We start from the raw sequence: 19,599 nt of genomic DNA on the forward strand, positions 1-19,599 counted from the left end.
CATTGCTCCATCTCTCCAGTTCCTGACTGGCGACATGGTGTGGAACAACACATCTCAGCTGTGACCCACTCTGCAATTCAGTCAATGATGTAGCCATACAAACCTAGAAAGTTGCCTTACATCAGGTCAAGCTAACTACCCCATTTCAGTGGTAGAACATCTACATTACACGCACAAGGCTCCAGGTTCAGTTGCCAGGTAGAGTTGTGGGAGATGTCAGTCTGAAACCCTGAAGACCTACTTTGTTTATCACTGTTGTTCTGACCATAATAATAATATTTGTATTATTTTTATCCTGCCCTCCCCAGCCGAAGCCGGGCTCAGAGCGGCTAACAACAATAAAAGTAACACAGCATTCTAAAATCAATCCATTCTAAAATCAATTCAAAATCAAATTAATGGCAACCATTGGGCTAGAGTTCTGTGAGGATTACCAAAGGAGGGGGTCAGACTGTGCATTGGCCAAAGGCCTGGTGGAACAGCTCTGTCTTGCAGGCCCTGTGGAAAGACGTCTAGTCCCTCAGGGCCCTAGTCTCTTGTGATAGAGCGTACCACCAGATCATGGTCACAGAACCACAGAAAAGTCACCATCATGCATACATACTGTCATTTTATCCTGTGCATTTGTGCTTGCAACACGATGCTGTAATAAAAGGACAATAAATCTATCAACTGCTCATTAATTCTTATCTGTGAAGTTATCGAAGGGAGAGGAGGACTCTCCACGCCTGACACATACACATATACATACAAAACTGAGGAACAATGGTGACCAAAATATGTCTTTACATTAAAATACATACCAAAATACTCCTCCTCCTCCTACTAATACACAATGTAGAAAAGGTTAGGGGGAAATAAAACAAAATATATTCTAAAATGCAAACTGTGAAGAGAACCAATACATTTAAAAGCATCCAAATTATTTTTAAAAAAATTAAATCACCCAATTAAATCTTTGCAATTTGACATATTCACCTCCATAAAATTTTCTCATTAGCTCTTGGGCAGCCACTGCAAATCTCGTAACTCTGTCGGGATATGTCAGAGTCAAATGTGTAATTTTTGCTTGATCATCCCCATCACGTATTTTAATCAGTTCAGAATAAACTTCGCCCCTGGTTCATAATACAAGGAGCAGTGCAGTAAATAATTATATAGGTCTTCTACTGCTTGGGCACCACACCTCACAGATGTTCCACCAGAATTTTCCTGTAACATCCGTCTAAACATTCTGAAGGCATAGCCTGAAACCGCAAAGTCGCACGAACTAACTGGCAAATCATGTCAAACCCATGTTTGTCAAACCCAAACACAGCTGTGTAGAGAACATCGATTTCTGGATTGCCTGTGGATCCTACTGAGCCTAGAAATCACCCAGCTTATTGTTTATATATCTCCAAGTCTGAACTAGGGACCAGTTCTTCATAACCTGCGGAATTATATCAAAAGCTAACATTTGCTCTTTGTAGTGAGCATCATTAAGGGATCACCCAGACTTCCGCTTGCTCAGCCGCTTTCCCCCAGGGGAACTGCTCAATTGCAGCAAACATGAATCAGGTTTCCTCTGACATTTGCTGTGGTTTAGCGCTAAAGAGTGGGTTTTCCAGGGAAAAGCAGTGGGACAAGGGCTAAACCAGTTGAATCCATTTTTTCTAGGCATGGGCAAGCAGAAGTGTGGTTGAGTCCTAAATGATGGAGAATACCGACATGTAGCAATGGCCACAAGCCCACGGAGGACATGACTACCTATTAGCCATTACACCAATGTGAAACATCCATATTCAAAGGCAACATATCCCAGAATACCAGACAGCAGCATGGCAAGGCACTTAGGTCCCGGTTCCACTTTTGACCTTCTGAAGCCAGACAGCTGCTGATGCATGTGGATTTCCCTTAATCTCAGATTTCGCTTCCAATCACTGTCTTGGTGCTACAACCCGTCCATTTCTATGCCCACAACAACATATTCTGAATCATTTAGAGGGTGAAAATGGGGGGGAGTGGGCCCCACTACGTCAAAATGCGAACATTATCTAAGGCACCACATGCACATTGCGTGAGGCATAATAAAATTCCAGCAAGATTAGGGGGGAATGATTAAAGAATGGATAATAATTTCTATTAAATCTAGTTGGGATCTGTTCAAGGTGTTTTATTTCATTTTTGTGTGTGGTTGGCTCTCAGTCAGCCAGAGTCTTGCTGTGGTTTTAGCTACTTAGTCATTATGGAGGAGGGGAAACAGTATGGGACAGAAGGAAATATTGACCCTGATGTTTTTTTCCTCATTTGTACAATTAAAACCTCACATGCTGAGAGGAAGAAGCAGGATAAAAGTTGCATCCACATGCCAGTTTATTGCATTTCCCTGACGTTTTACTACCTGTTAATTTCTGCATTATAATTGTGCTTTTGCACAATGTAAATGCCACTTCTGGAACTACAGTGGAATGTAGCACAAGTTTAGCACTCATTTACACATTATTTGCAAACAGATTATTTCTGAAAGCAAATAACATGGAAATTAAGCACTAAACTTGCCCCATATTCCACTATAGTTCTGGAAGTAGTACTTATGTTGTGTGAAAGAAAGCTCAAACATAACGTGGACTGCAACAGCTAGGGGAAAGTCATGAAAAAGAAATTGTAGAGTTAGAAGAGAACCTAAAGATCATTTAACCCAACCGCCTGCAATGAAGGAATATGCAGCTGTCCTAGATGGGGATCAAACCTCCAACCTTGGCAGTATCAGCATCATGCTCTAACCAACTGAGCTATCCACGCTGAATAAATTGCCAGGTGAATGCAGCCCAAATAGTCACTTCTGTTGTTGTTGTTTAGTCGTTTAGTCGTGTCCGACTCTTCGTGACCCCATGGACCAGAGCACGCCAGGCACTCCTGTCTTCCACTGCCTCCCGCAGTTTGGTCAAACTCATGCTGGTAGCTTCAAGAACACTGTCCAACAATCTCATCCTCTGTTGTCCCTTTCTCCTTGTGCCCTCCATCTTTCCCAACATCAGGTCTTTTCCAGGGAGTCTTCTCTTCTCATGAGGTGGCCAAAATACTGGAACCTCAACTTCAGGATCTATCCTTCCAATGAGCACTCAGGGCTGATTTCCTTCCGAATGGATAGGTTTAATCTTCTTGTAGTCCATGGGACTCTCAAGAGTTTCCTCCAGCACCATAATTCAAAAGCATCAATTCTTTGGCGATCAGCCTTCTAGAACACTAATAGTATACAGGCTGTGTTTAGCAGGTAATTTCCATGTTACCTGATCCTAGAAGAAATCCATTTGCAGTCCCCCTAACCCCTCAAAATTTCAGGAGTAAAGTGACAACATTTGGGCAGAATATCGGCATACAGTCCTCAGTTCATGTTTAAAGGGGAAACCTACCTAATTCACACTTTCTGAAACAAGATGTGGAACAAAACAGCCATCCTTCCAAATTCATGCTACTGCAAATTTTGAAATGAATGTTTTTTTTCAGTCAAGTAATGTGTACAACAAGTGCATAGACTGGGGTAAAGTGTGGATAAAATTGCGTACATTAGTGAAAGGAAAATTTAAAAATGCACATATTGAGGAAGATTGCATACAAAAATGTGTATATCAGGAGATATCTACACTAAAATCCTGATGGTTGTTCACAAGGGATTATATATATATATATATATATATATATATATGCTTATTATATATATATATATATATATATATATATATATATATATATATGCTTTCGTTGTTCACAAGGGATTATATATATATATATATATATATATATATATGCAGGTTTTGGTGTCCTCGGGTGTCTTCCCGTGTAAAAGTTGGGGTGTCTAGGCGACGTTTCGACGAGGTCTCACTCGTCATCTTCAGGCTGGTGCTTTCGGCTTCTTGTTACTGGAACAGAGCGGGATCTCAATGTTTGAGTTCCTATAAATACTGTAGAGGGGGTGTGGTGTCTAGCCTCCAATGTTCTGGGCAGAGAGGAAGTTCCCAGGCTAGTGTGCCTTTTCTTCTTTTGTTCCTTAATTACTTGAGAGATACCTTGAGTGATTTCTTGAGTGATATCCTGAGTACCACTTAGGTGGGTCATTAGGTGTGGATTAGTTGCTAAAGTCTTTGTGTCTTGACCTCTTGAACTTTGTGAAGAGTTTTCCTGAGAAGATGGCTGTATTGCACTTAGTTGTGCTTTGGCTTGGCTTCGTGTATAGGGGCGAGCTGTGGTTTTGTGGCTTGTGTCAGCCAGATCTGTGTAGGGATTGCAGGGGGGTGCAGCATCCGGAGGTGCCACCATGGATTGGCTACTGGATGGTGTCAGTAATTCATCTGTGGAGAGGGTCTGGGTTTGGGTCTGGTGTGGTTGATTGGTGTTGGCGTTCTGTGTGCCTCTGGATCTGGTGTCAGTTTTTGTGGGGAGGGCTAATTTCCAGATGTCTGGCAAGCGGGATGTGTCGTCACGCTTGTTCATGTTGTGAGGGTGTTTCTCTATCTCGATGGCTTCCATGATTATTCTCTTGTGGTGATGTTCCGTGTTAAAGAGCAATTTGGAATCTGCAAAATTAATTTCGTGTCCTGTTTCTTTCATGTGTTGGAAAAGAGAGGAAGTTTTTTCTTCTTTTTTGACGGCATTCTTGTGTTCTGCGATACGTGCATTTATTCGTCTGTTTGTTTGTCCAATGTACGTGGCTGGGCAGACTTTGCAGGGTATTTCATAGATCCCTTGGTTTTCCAACTGGATTTTATCCTTGGGGTTTCTGAGGATATTGGCTATTTTTTGGTTGGTGCAAAAGGCTGTTTTGATATTGTGTTTATGGAGGATTTTGCTAATTTTATCTGTAGTGCCCTTGATATAAGGAAGGAGGGCCATGCCATTGTTTTCTTCTGTGTCTTGGTTTTTGGGGGGTGTTTCCTTTTGGATTAGCTTATATATATATATATATATAATCTCACAAACTGATGTGGAAATATGGAGATTTGGAGACCTTAATATAATATTGGAAAAACAAGAAACAAAGAGAATCCAAAATGGACAGATTCGTCCATTCCAGTTCTCCAGTCTGTCATACCCAATTCCGATTGTCTGAAAAATTATTCAGACAAGGTGTTTATAAGACAAAAGCCAGAAAGCAACAGACTGTCATCATATTGGTTTTGTTTTGTTTTTGTTTTTTTAAATGCAATTTCAGCACCTTAAGTGCAGCAACCCTGTGTCGTAAAACCCTGAGTAGTAATTTCATTATGAATGGGAGTTCTTTTCATTTCACTTAAATCTATTTAGGCTTCCTTTGTATTTGCAGGGAGACAGAGACGGACCACCTCTGTTTCCAAAGAAGGGGGGAAGCAGACTAAGCCCCAAATTAGCCTCCTCTGAATGCCTTGTTTTGGTGATCTGAAACATCTAGTGTAACTTCATAGCAGGTTATGCTCAATATTGTTAGCAGCAAAAGTATTTGAGAGGCCCAGGCCTTCTTGGTCTCAGATATCGAACTAAATAAGTTAGGAACAACTTGAATTAACAGCATAGAATTAGGTGCTGCAAATGGATCATCTAGTTTTTAATTTATGTTTATCATTTATTTTATTTTTATTTTTTTACAAGTCATTATTTCAGAAGCTTGCTTTTGGCATTCATTTTCTTTTAGTGCAGACCCTCCAAGTGTCCCTATTTTCCGGGGACAGTCTTGGATTTAGAGAAGCTGTCCCAGTTTCTGATTTGACCCCGGAATGTCCTACTTTCCTTAGGTCATCCCTATTTTCAGGGTATGGTGTTATGGCGACAACCAAGTCAAGGAGATGAGTAACTAGTTATTACGTTTTGTCACCACCTGTCGTGATAAAAAGTTATATAAATCTCAACGGCTTTGCTTTGCAAATATTAACTTAACACTTGCAAATCTTACTTAAGGCACAAAAAAGGGAGGCCGTAAGAGAACGCAAGAGAATGCTGGCTAGTTAGAAATAAAAGCAAACAGAAACTGCAAGAACTGCCCATCCCCTAGCCTTCCTAACATTTTACAACATTGTCCCGTGTATATCCTGCTGTAGAATTTGTGCTATAGCTGGACCATCAAGAAGGCTGATCGCCGAAGAATTGATGCTTTCGAATTATGGTGCCAGAGGAGACTCTTAAGAGTCCCATGGACTGCAAGAAGATCAAACCTATCCATTCTGAAGGAAATCAGCCCTGAGTGCTCACTGGAAGGACAGATCCTGAAGCTGAGGCTGCAATACTTTGGCCACCTCATGAGAAGAGAAGACTCCCTGGAAAAGACCCTGATGTTGGGAAAGATGGAGGGCACAAGGAGAAGGGGACGACAGAGGACGAGATGGTTGGACAGTGTTCTCAAAGCCACCAGCATGAGTTTGACCAAACTGCGGGAGGCAGTGGAAGACAGGAGTACCTGGCGTGCTCTGGTCCATGGGGTCACGAAGAGTCGGACACGACTAAATAACAACAAAGCCAGAAAAATATGGATGACCTGCCCTCTTTTTTACCTTCAATATCACATGTTGTGCAGGAGTGCCCTAGTGGACGGGGAATGCCCACACTCCTGTATTTCAGAACACATGCAATTAGTCCTCAATAGGTCTAAAAAATAACCACTAATATACTCTGAAAACCCCCAAAATCAGAAGACACCAGCTGACTCAGATCTGAGGCCAATGTGCTCCAGAATCCTGTTCCCACAGTGACAGACAGGATTCCTGTGGGAACCCCAAAAGCAGCACCACTCTCCCAAAGGCATATTGCCTCTGAATACCAGAGATAAGATATATATAGACATCATGATGAGCAGCCACAGATAGCCTTATCTTCCATTGATGTGTTAACAGCTGCCCAGGTAGGAGGACATGGCTATTTGATTGTTTGATTATTTGATTATTGTTAGCCGCCCTGAGCCCGGCTTCGGCTGGGGAGGGCGGGATATAAATAAAATTTATTATTATTATTATTATTACACCTTGCAGAAGCAAATTCCAAAGTTTCTCAAAGCTGTGAAGAACTTCTAGTGCCTTAAATAGCTCAGGACTGCAATACCTCAAGGACCGCCTCTTTCCATTTGAACCTACCTGGACCCTGAGATCATCTCCTCCGTGTGCCTCCTTCTTCATGTGCCTCCTCCTTGAGAGGTCCAGAGGGTGGCAACATGAGAACGGGGCCTTCTCTACAGTGGCTCCCTGTCTGTGGGATGCTCTCCCCAGGGAAGTTCCCCTGGCGCCTTCATTATACACCTTTAAAGGGTAAAGGGGACCCCTGACCGTTAGGACCAGTTACAGATGACTCTGGGGTTCCGGTGCTCATCTCACTTTACTGGCCAAGGGAGCCGCCGTACAGCTTCCGGGTCATGTGGCCAGCATGACTAAGTCGCTTCTGGACGGTCCGGGAATCAGTGTGTTTTTACATGAGTAGAATGTGTTCTTTTATTTAAATGCATCTCTGGGTTATTTGTGGGGCATAGGAATTCATTCATTTCCCGCCCTCCCACCCCAAATATAGTCTGGCCCCCCACAAGGTCTGAGGGACAGTGGACTGGCCCCCTGCTGAAAAAGTTTGCTGACCCATTTTAAACCTTCCCATGAATTGTGTTCCCCTCAGCCCACTGCAGCCAAAGTCCTTTGGGCCCCTCTCCTTCTTAGCCCACTGTAACACTCAGGATAAGGTGCCCCCCACCCACGCCACCTCTCCTGGGAAGATCCTACATGGATTTGGGATCTTGTCTCTGTGACCGGCTTTCCATATTAGCAAAGGACGGTTATCTGTGTGTGGTCCCTTAATGGTATCCGATTGGCTTTCTTCCCAGGGTGGTCCAGCTGTTCCGACAAGGACGTCTTGCAGCAGGGAAGGCCTCAGAAAAACAAATGCAGAAGAGTGTCTCATTAAACACTCCTTTCACCTGAAAACGGTTCCCACTTGGATGTGTCGTATCACATTTCTGGTATATTTAGCGATCTAATGAATCGGAGGTGCACTTCATTGTACGCCTGTTTTCCACCTAGTTAGCTTGGCTTTACGCTCCGATGTACCTCAAAGCAGGTGTGTATATAAATATCAGCTTCTCAATCCGATTTGTGCGTCTGACAAAATGAGGCTGTTGGCCATGAAAGGCGACAGCACAAACTATCTCCTTACAAGGCAACCCTAAACACGTCTGCTCAGAAGTATTGGATTCAATGGGGGCATATTCCCAGGAAAGTGACTGTGATCACATATCCAGAAGAAACAGCTTGGGGGATGGGACTTGGGAGTCCAAAAATGTCTGAAGGTAACCATTTTGGCTATCCTGGTGCAGCTGGTAGGTGAATGTCTGAATGCGTGAAAGAAATGGGGTGGTTGGGTAGTTTTGTGTCATTTTAGGTCTTGAAACTTAAGTTTTCAAATTTTTTCAGTGAGGGTTTTTTTTATGGGTGTGAGGAATTCAAATTGGCTATTATTCTCACGACTGGACAATATTTAGCTTGGTAAGTCTACGTCTGATGAAGAAGCACATAATCTGCTTTTGGAAAACCAAAGAATTTTAATTTTACCTTTTGAAAATGTCAGGCGATCCTAAATAAAAGCAACAATAACAATAATATTAATAATATGGAATATAACTGCAAGTACTGGGTAATCATTTCTAACGATGACTATGAAATTTTACACACGTTTTACTTACCAAGCAAAACTAAATTAATTTAACCAAATTATTTTTTTTTTGAATTCACGAATCGTGCCACAACTCTTCGGCACCTCTCATTTTGGGAATTTGAAAGCTGAAAAAATCAACACGCCCTAATTATTGCGGGGTGGGGGAGAGAGAGATTTGAAGAGAAAGGAATAGAGAGATGAGGGGAAAGCTGTTGAGATAATAGTGGGGGTGGGATGTTGAATGTGGTCCTTTTATCCGAGGAGCAAGAAGGGGATGGAGGGGCTGAGCCACAAAATGGAGAACATAGAAGAATGAATTTACAAGATGGAATTTGGTCAACTACCTGCCACTTAATCTGGGACGTGACATGTTCCTATGGTGCAGAATGAACTTGCTTTGTGCTGAGTTCAAGTCATGCACAGTCTTGCCAGGATCAAAATTAGGCACTGTCATTGATGTTCTATACAAATGCTGTATTATCACCATTATCCTAGCGGAATTTGTGGCCAATATTTTTCCCCCTGCAGAAAGTAGCATCAGAGAAAATTGTAGAAATAATAACACATTGAGTCTAATTGGAAGCCAAATGTTTTTGTTTTTCCTTTTTTCCCTTCCCCTCATCCCCCCCCCCTCTTCTTTTTTCTGTTTTGTGCCTCCTTTCTTGGTCTTTATCTTTTTGATATGTTAAGAAAGAGATAAAGAGATAAAAGTGTAATATAACAACTTCGGTAAGTTAAAAGTGATGTGTATTTTTTCCATTACTATTTATATATTGTTAAAATTGGTTAATTGTAATGAATTGATGTAGCAACTGCTGTGGTTTTTCCCCTTGTTATTGTTGAATTCTAAATAAAGTATTATTCTTTAAACAAAAAGAAAAAAAGAACGGAGCATAAGAGAACCAGCCTTCTAAGGAAAGAAAGAACAGCAAACCAATATGATACCACAGAATTATATTTGTTTTTCTTCACATTGCAACATCCACATTGTTCATTTTTTTGTGACAAGTTTTATCTCTAATAATTCTGAATACATATTTACTATTATACATTTATACCAAGAGGCACTTCCAGTAATTCTGGCAAAAAAGAGGAGCATCATTATAGTGTCTAACTTACAAAAAACAGTAAAAATAAATAATGTTTATCTAAAAGATTTCTCTCTTTGTTTTTTGTTTTTTGTTTGTTTAAATCCCTGTACAGAATCTATTTTGTACAAAACATTTATCAGCCATTAACTAAAAATCACTTAACAAATACTTGTGAAGGGAATATATTAAGTATTGCTACATGTCTTAAGTGCAAGGATATCAGTGAAAGGTAAAAAAAAAAAAAAGATTTCCGCCGGTCCGTGAAAGAGCATCATCTTTTTTAAAAAAAAGAAGAAGAAAAGAAAATCACACACACTCACACACACAAAATACAAGGCCTTGTTCTTGAAGTGTTCAAAACGAAAAGAGGAGGCTTGGTTATTACAACAATATTGACAATATATAAATATAAATTAATGAATGTAGTACTTAGTGAAAAGAACACCGTGTTTAAAATGGACCAATACTGATGGCAAGTCCCCGTCCCCCACCTTCCTACTTTGGTTGGCAGTTCCCTTTGGGCACGAGTCAGCCAAAAGTGAGGCACTTAGTCCCAATTTCAAGGAGAAATCTGCTGCTCGGTCCCACTCACTGACCTCAACAGGACTGGCTCCCAGGTTCATCTGCATAGAATTGGAGGAGAAGGAGGAACGTTGTGTGTTTCTGAAGCCGCTAGCTCCCCACTCCCCACCCCCAGTTCTCCTTTTTCAGCAACTTCAGAGATTGGGAAACAATTTTCAGCCTAACGGCCGCACCCCCCTTCTGGGGAAAGGGAGAAATCACATGCCAGCAGTGGGCGGAGCCAGAGAGAAGAGTGGGAGCAGCAGCGAATGCAAATTTTACCGTTGCGCAGGTATGGAAGAGGCACGGTCTGAGGTCAAGGAGGCATTCCCATTTGGCAGAAACTCTCAAGGAGGGGGTAAATCAGGACCAGAGTGGGGCATGGCCTGGGGTGCCGGACAGAGAGGGCTGAATTGACACATCTGGCACCTTCGCTACCCCTGAGTTTCATTCTCATGCTCCAAGACCTTATGAAATAATAGTTTCTGAGAAGAATAGCAACCAGGCTTTGATGGCATGCAGGAGAGGCAGAGCATGAGGCTGAACACTACCTTTAATATCAAGCACTGGAAGTGCTGAACTCTGGTTGGATCATGCCCTTATGTTTTCGTAGTTTTCTTCTTTTTTGAAAAAAGAAGTGGATAGCTTAAGATATTGCTTTAGAGGAAAACCTGCAAGATTTTAGTGCCCGTAAACTCTGCAAAAGGACTCTTCTAAAAAAGAAAGGTGCAAACCTATCTAATGGAACATTGAGAATGCATTCTTTAACATGTAATAAACATCTGCCAAAAGCTCAGCTTGATTAGAAAACATAGCTTGTGTCATCAACAGACACACCTTAGAGGAGGCGCTCCACACCTTGAGTGTTGGGAAGCAAAATGATTCGCTGGAGAGAAAAATGGGTGTGCAATGCTTTTACAGGGAGTGCACACCCATTTGTTTCAATGTGAATTTTGCACTAACAAAGGAATCGGCTTCAAGTCATGTGACAAGTCAAGTACATAATCATCTTTCAAAGGGTTGCCTAGGGCACCATTTTTAACCTCAGAGGATTAGTCGGATCAAAGCTGGACGTAGCTGCAGAACGTTATTTCAAACGTGAGGATGTGCGATTATGCAAATAGCGTGAGGCTATGTGCTTGCATCTGGGAAACAAACAGTTAAGCATCAACTGGTGTGGATGCCGTGCACCAGAACTAGCGCAGGCAAATCAGCGGGGATCATGTGCATGAAAAGGCATGCCTGGGACAAAATTGTGTGGGCCAGGAATTGGCAACTGAGGAGTCTGTGGGCCAAAGCTGACCCCCTGAGTAGCAGCATCTGGGTCTTCAAGTTGCCAAACAGAGACAAGAGCCTAGCAGTGGGTAGGCTGGAACCTTGGCTTTCCACACACCACCTCCTCTCTTAATAGGCCTCTCCAGTAAAATAGGATCAGGCGATATCAGGAATAATAACATTTGAGTAACTGGGACTGGTCAACCAGAGGTTCAGATAATGCAAATGCTTGAGATGTGAGTTGAAATCCAAAGGCCACAACTCTTCTATCACTCACATTCAGAATCCAATTATAACCTGATTGAAGGCTGGAGCTCCAAGGTGCGTATGGAACTCACCTACCTGCAAGGGCTTTTCTATTTGTTTCAATTTACTTTTCAAGACATTTTACTGTTTGAGGTGAAGGTCAAGATGGCGCCCTGCTCTCCATTCCACTTTCAGAAGCTGACTGGGCTGGCAGACGAATCTTGCTTTGGTGCTGGCCAGAGGAGAGTGTTCTCCACCATACCCGAGGCACTAGAGTAGATTCGTAGAGAGGGTCCAGAACAGGCTGTGTGGCCTGTCCTCCTCAGAGGGGAGCAGTTTGGGGAGGCTTACAAGGAACAGCCAGAATGCTATGATCCCTGCTCCCTAGCGCCTGCCTGCTCACTCTGCCAAATGAAATGAAAGAGCCAGTTCTGCTGTTCACAACTTTCATCGACATGCATGATGGTATGAACCCACCATTAGCACTGCCTGTAGCAAGAGTTTCATTGCCTGGATGGAACAGTTCCTTCCATCTCAGTCCAAATTTTCCTCTAACAATGTCCACTGCATTTTTAGCGATATAAACAAACAAAGCATGCTGAATTTTTAGACTGCCTCAAAGGGCTTACTTCCTAATTTGTAACTAAGATGAGCCCAAATTCAGTGCCTAATGCAGATTTGGAACTTGGTCGAGAGTTTCAAAAGCAGACATAAGAGTTTGAGTGAGGAGGAAATGATTTTGACACCCATTCCCCGCCCTGAAATTACATGATTTCTTCTTGTGTTGCCCATTCAACCATCTGAGTTCAAAATCCCATCAGATCCAAGGCTAATTATGCTGGAAGCATGCTTGCCAGCTGGGAGACACCCAAGTTTTCAAGAAACTAGAAAATGGCACGGCTCTTTGGTGTCCAGTTCCTAGCGACACCATATATGAAATCTCTCCCACTGAGCATTGTCAATGAAGGGCAAAATTTAGTTGGCGTTTGATAAAGCCACTTATATTCCTTTCAGCCAAACAAAACCGAAACCAAAAATCCTGTAAGTGTGTCATAACAATATTTTCCAAGGGATTAGTCCTTATCCTGAAATGGATACTTTAAGAGCAATCCGCCACACCAAGGAACAAAAAATTCTAGGCTGTGTGGGAGCTGCAACTATGCCATGCCATTTTATGTGTGGTGTAGCAGTTAAGGGATTGGGACTAAGGCTTGGGAGAACAGGGTTCAAATCCCCACTCAGCCACTGTGATATAAATTTAGGGGAGGACGGGGCTATCAATGGCTACTACTAGTTGGTCTCTGCACCTGATCCTGCAGGGATCTTATTATATAACTATGTCTATTTTTGCCTTCATCACTGTTGCGTTCTTCTCATCATTTTGGGTTAAAAAATGCTCTTCATTCCTGATCCTGATCACTCAGAAACATTTTAGGCTTATAAGGAGGTTAGGTTAGCTCCTGCACTCGCAAGAAAGGCTTGTCGAGTTAAGTTAGAAAAGGTAACACCAACGCTACAGAAACCAACAGCACATTGGAAACAAAAACAAGATCTAGTTCTAATGACCACCACTGGCAAAAGACAATCTCTGGATTTTACCCTGCTTCCAAAGTTACTCCCTTCCTTTCAAATATTCTCTTTCTTGCTCACCTAAGGATTCCCAGGAGCTTTCCAGCAGAGCTAGTTTTTAGGAGCAGGCAGGGGGCCGGAGTTAGGAATGTCTCTCCATTAAAACAATTACTGTGAAGCTACAGACAGCTCTGAGCTGTGATTTCAGGGTTGCAAGCCATGCAAACTGTTGACCTGTGCATTTATTGCAAAAGAAATCATGCTGATGAAGAAAGGCCCAGCGAGTTTACCAAAATACATTCAAGGGCTTCCGGACACCATGAGAAATGTGTTTGGGCACGATACGCAGAAAGGTTATGCAAAACACACAGCTCTCCCCACCAAAAATGCACACACCCTGGAACTGGAATTTTGGTTAATTTTGGGGGGATATGAGCTTGGACTGCAGTCACTGATTGTGCTTCAGAGAAAACTGTGAAGAAGAATATTCCTTTGACCCCAAGCATTTCGTTTAACCCATGCTTGGTGAGGTTAACAATTTATTTATTTATTTTTGTAAAATATCAGCAGCTCAGAGCAACCCTTGCATTTTAGTACAGAATGGTAACCCTCCCCAACTCTCTTCCACCAACCCAGAAGGCTGTGTAGGTAGCACTCTGTGCATGAAGGGACTTTGGAGTTCCCCTCCAAAGGAGCCTCGTGGGTTTCCCAGAAATCTGGCCCTCAAATTACAGATAGGGTGGTGGGAGGGTGCTGTGCACAAACTTTTGGGTACATAAGCCACAGGCTTCCTGGTGATTTTGAGTTGTATTTAAAGAACTAGAGGAGGCCAGAAAAGTTGGGATAATATGAGAATGCAAGCACTCCTGAAAAGGAAGAGGGGCTTCGTTGAATGCAGGAATTGTGGGAACAAGAAGACAGGAAGCAGGCAGAGAAACAAACTCTCCCACAACAGCGCCAAGCTAGATGAAAATACAGCCAGATTCAACCTTGAAGGGCAAAGAGGCTATAAATGAAGACAAGGATAAGCACCTTGAAGGGCGAAGAGGCCATAACAGGGACAAGGATAAGCACTGAGAAAAATCTCAGAAAGGGCTGATCCTATGATCATGACATCACACTGGCATATATATCACAGGCCTAGGATTCTTAAGTTTTGAAAAAAGGGTCATTTCACACATCGACAAATCCGGACGTTAAGGGCACACTCAGTAGGAAGTCATCATTGGGGCCAGCCTTACTATGAGGTAAAGTGAGGCAGTGGGAGGGGGGGGGAGATGAGGAGTGGTGGCAAGCTATTGGAGAACAGAGCTGTACCTGCTAAACTATCCGGCTGACCTAAGTTTTGGTGGAGGATGCCACAAGGTGGCGCCTAAGAAAGATTGAACTACCAGCAGAGTTGGATTCTGTCTATGGAATCAAGGGAGGGCACCATCTTGCCATTTACCTCAGGAAGTGAGATGTCTTGCGCCAGACCTGACTGAACTAATCCCAGTTCTTTGACAAGTGCATTTATACAACACGTGTGTTTGACATCTATCTTTTACATTTCGGGACAACCATGGGAGGAAAAGTGTGTGTGTGTGTGTGTGTGTGTGTGTGTGTGTAAAGAGATGGTCATTCCTGTGATTCACCTCAATCTCTATTTTTTGGTCTACTCTTGCCACTTACAGGACATTACTAAGGCCACATCTGCACCCATTCACTTAAAGCACTGTTATACTACTTTATTAAGCAGCAATGGTTTCCTCCAAACATTCCTGGGAACTGAAGTTTGTTATAGGTGCTGGGAGTTGTTAGGAGGTCCACATTCCCCTTCACAGAGCTACAATTCCCCAAGTGGTTGAACAATCAATTCCTCTTCTCCGGCAACTGTAGCTCTGTGAGGGGGAACCGGTTTCCCTTAACTACTCTCAGCACCCTTAACAAACTACAGTTCCCAGGATTCCATGGGCAAAGCTGTGACAGTTAAAGCAATATAACCATGCTATAAATTGGGTAAGGATGTGGCCTAGAACAGTGTGAGAGACAACAGCCCCCTAATCAATTTCCTTCTCCTTTGCCTTTGACTTTTTCCTAGCACAAAGGAGTCAGGGACACTGAATAACTAGATTCTGATGCTGAAGATGTGTTTCCCTGGAAAATGTTTAACTTGCACATGGTAGCTGATGCTAGTAATCCTGCAAGGTGTGGTACCTGGAGGCCACTGAGAAGCGAGATTGGGAAAAGAAGGCAGGTAAATAATCACTGTTGAAGCATCATGCACGAGACCGAAGGTACTGGGTCTCAGGAATGGCACACTAACTTTGGCACAATTTCTGAGCACACTTTTAACTTATGCAAGCAGATCCTTCTCCACATATAGTGCTACTGAAACTCAAGTTGGGCAGTGATCAATGGCTAGACTCTTGATACTGAAAACTCAGCTATTCTTGGTAAAACCTGCCTCTGAGGATTGATGCTGAAGTCTCACTACCAATCTACCAATTATGCAAGATCTTATTTGTCGAACGAGCAAATGGCTACATTTTATTTTTTAAAAATAGTTTTTTTCTCTTAAATTATCTTTACAAAAATGCCCCACCCTTCTTCCCCTTTATTATATACAAGACCCAAAAGGCATTTCCATATTTACATATAGATAAGCAAATCATGGACAAGGAGATTTAAAAAAAATAAATCAGTTAAGCGACCAAAAAAACAACAACATATTGCTGAAGACCTGATCTTCTGTCTGCTTTTCAAAACAGCAAAACCGAATTCCAAAGTAAAAATAAATAAATCCTTCTGTTGGATCAAGGAGGATCTAAGCAAGCTATTAATTGCCAATTAATTCCTTGCTGCGGAATGACATGCTTTGACCTCACTTCCAGTGGCTGCTCTCTGACAAACAAAGGGTAGGCCTCTGTGCTCTTCAGTTTAAGCACTGCAAAGGTCCATTGACTTCAGAGATCCTGGATGGTTCCACATCTCTCATCCTGCTGCTTTTAAAGACTGAGAGTGAAACCTCCTTTTAAAAATAAAACCCCACATGACCAACATTAGGGGCCATGAGTAGAATGAGAACAGAAAAAATAAACACTGACAATGTGCATTTGGCCCCTAAGTTCATATCATTTTCTACACTGGATGTGAGGAACTGTCAGTCCTCCAGCTGTTTCTGAACGACTCCCATCAGCCCCAGCAAGTATGGTCATTGGGAGGTGTGGGTCCAAAACATTTGGAGGGTCAAAGGTTCTCCACACCTGTTCTGCACCCACCCAGTCACAACGCCTCCTTAAAGGTATTTTGAGGGTGACCTGAAACCTAATGCATGCATTTGCCAGATTATTGTAGGCCTGCAAGCATACCTATATAGGAAAAGTTAAATTATAACTGATTCTACATAAGATTTTTTCCAGCAGATGTCAAAGGCTACATGGGAAACCACCTTCACTGAAAAGGAGAAGCATGGTTAATCCCTGTCCTGAAAGAGGAGCAGAAAGATAACCCCACTCTCAAAGGTCCCCCCAACTTTTGCACAGATGCTTTCCGCAGGCGCTTCTGCCAAGAGTTAAACCCGTCAGTAGTTTCCCAAACTGTGTTTCGGAGAACTCTGGGGCTCTTTGGAAATCTGTCATGGCTTTCTCTAGGAAGGGGACTTAGGTCCCTCCAGATGTTGAAAGATTACAATGCCCATCATCCTTGACCACTGGTTACTCTGGCTGGCACTGATGGCAACTGGAGTCCAAGAACATCTGGAAGGCCACACGTTCCCCACTACTGCTTTTATGGGAAGATCCGTAATGGAAGAATAACTCTCCCCAAAATATAGCTTGCTTCTCACTACCAGCGATATACACATGATTTGCAGCAAACTAATCAATGCCAAACGCGTTCCCCAAAAACAGACAATCTGAAAGCCACTGTTGCAGAGGACCAAGTTTGATGACCCTCCCTGCAAATTCCAGTATGAACTGAAAATATCACAATAAGCTATGACCAAGCATCTTCGGTCATTACTTGACATTAAACTGAGAATCAGCCAATATGCCTCTTTTTTCATAAGCCCACAAGACATCTGGAATCATATGATTATTATCAAAGGAGGCATGGAAGAGGACCATGCAAATCTCTCTCCCCAGCGCTTTCTGACTCAAGGGACTGGGAATACCTTTGGACATGACGGATGAGCGCCAGTGGTTGGATGTGCATTCCCTTCTGCAGGCGACTGGTGTCAGTCATTTGCAACTTGTACAAAGCGTACGTGTGATCCCGTGTAAACTCGTACAGTCTGCAGATGTGAATACAGCTAGTGTTAACTTGCCAATGGATGCCACTTTTAGGAAACGAGCTACCAGCCAGCTGCAGAAAAGACTGCGCCAGCCATTGGCTGCCCTTGCCCAAAGCTGCCCCTGGGTTATGCCTGCCTGAATTATTCTGAGTTGTGCGGAAGAAGAAGAAAGACAGAGTGCTTCTAACACAGGCTCCCCAAGGCTGAGAAAGATAAGGAGGTCACATTTGCAGACAAAATTTACACCCCATGCAGGGGTCATTTTCGTGACATTCTGGGGTCGGAACCTTATGCGCATGTGCTAAGATAACATACTCTAGTGTCACAGCCATCCTCAAATGCAACATCACATCCATTTGTTCAGGGATGCTATGCATACCACCCCACATGTGTATCTATACTGGCACAACAGAACCAATATTTCACGGATAAGATCACTGACGCCATATCATGGAGACAGAAGAACAAAGGCAACTGCCACTCCCTTCACTGCGAGCAGAAATTTCTCCTCCTTCTTTTCTCTTTCATTATCACAGTTACCATAATATGCCATCATTAAAAAAACGAAAACAAAACAAAATGAAGCTGATAAACCCAAGCTAGTATTCCCATCCCATACGAAAGTCTGTAAAAGTTGGTGTTGCAGTGTGAAAGCTTCTTTGAGCGGAGGAGTTTAAAGGTAAAGAGAAACAACTTAAACAGCTGTAGGTGCATTATCCCGTATTTCTACAGTGTTGTGTCTAAGTGTTGTGCTGGCTTGTAAAAAGGAACAGGTGCGCAAGTCATCCTTGTCTCAAAATACTGCTCAACATCCTATCCTTGTCATTGGTTTGTCTCGGGCGCTTTGCATTCCTCTTCCCCTCTGGGCTTCCCTTTTTCTTCCTCCTCCTCTTTTATAGCCTCAATCTCTTCAGAGGGTTGCTTTTCTGCCCCAGCTTTCCGTTCCTCCTCTGCAACGACTTTCTTCCACATCTGATGGTTCTCAAGTAGGTGCTGAGTGATTTGGCAGTAGATTTTCCTCCTCTTCTTCCCTGCAAAACACCACAGGGGAAAATGATGCCTTAAGCTGCAACCGTGGGCAGAGTATGAATAGAAAGGGAAGGTTCAGTGGTAGATGGGTGCCCCAGGCTCAATCCCAAACACCCCCATTCAGGGCTGGGAAAAATTCATTGTCTGAAACCCTGGGGAGTTGCTACCAATCAGTGTAAATCAGCAGTTTTCAACTTTTTTAGACTCGGGACCCACCTTTAACCCAAGCAAGCATCTCTTAATTTCTTACTATATAATATTTATGCAAGGTGGGAACGTGCATCACGCTACAGTTCACGTGGCTGGCAGCAGGGGGCCACATGAACTGCAGTGTGACAACAATGGGCGAATGAAGCAGGCAGGCTGGTGGCGCAAGTGAACAGGCACACAAAGCAAGCAAGTGGACAGAAGGGCCTTACCACGTTACCACTGCCATTGTCGTCACCACCGCCCGCCTGCCCACTTGCTCACTTACTCGCATGCACAGCAGAGGGAGGGCAGCCTGGAGTTTAAGCAAGCAGGCGGCCCAGTTGAGCGAGCCAATGGGCGGATAGTCCAGTGGACTGAGCAAGCAGGCAGCCAGGAGGCCAATCCAGACAGGACTTCATGCACTTCCCATAGTTGTCGCTGCCGTGTCAGTGAGCAACAGGGGCCGGGGGGGCAGCCTCTACTGTTGACATTTATTTGCACGTTGGCGGAGCTGCTCCCCTGACCCACCAGCTGAAAGTCAAGGGTGCAGAGAGCAGGTCTGGTCTTCCTAATATTGCTGAATGACAAAGTCCATCACTCCTCTACTTTGGTCTGGGGCTGACAATGCTAAGCTAGATAGACCTAAAGTAGAAAGCCTATGTTCCTATGCTCATACGGGTTGTTGTCACCAGCTTGTTTCATTACAGGATTTTCTCCAGATTACAAAAATTC

At 43.2% G+C, this 19,599-nt stretch overlaps 1 protein-coding gene and 1 long non-coding RNA gene across 2 annotated transcripts in view; one reads left to right on the top strand and one right to left on the bottom strand.

Annotated features, from left to right (window-relative positions):
- LOC310826334 overlaps positions 1–19,599 on the top strand; it is a 343,986-nt gene that overhangs the window by 101,992 nt on the left and 222,395 nt on the right. The window lies entirely within an intron of this gene.
- Positions 9,574–19,599, bottom strand: part of PDE3A (phosphodiesterase 3A) — a 279,326-nt gene continuing 269,300 nt past the window's right edge. Inside the window, exon 17 of the mRNA XM_083700022.1 lies at positions 9,574–18,680. Within this exon, the coding sequence (XP_083556148.1) occupies positions 18,472–18,680 (209 nt within the window). The 3' untranslated portion in view covers positions 9,574–18,471. The remainder of the gene's footprint in view (positions 18,681–19,599) is intronic.

The sequence above is a fragment of the Podarcis gaigeae genome, assembly GCF_964106915.1.
Source record: "Podarcis gaigeae genome assembly, chromosome: 10".
In the NCBI taxonomy this organism is placed as follows: Eukaryota; Metazoa; Chordata; class Lepidosauria; order Squamata; family Lacertidae; genus Podarcis; species Podarcis gaigeae.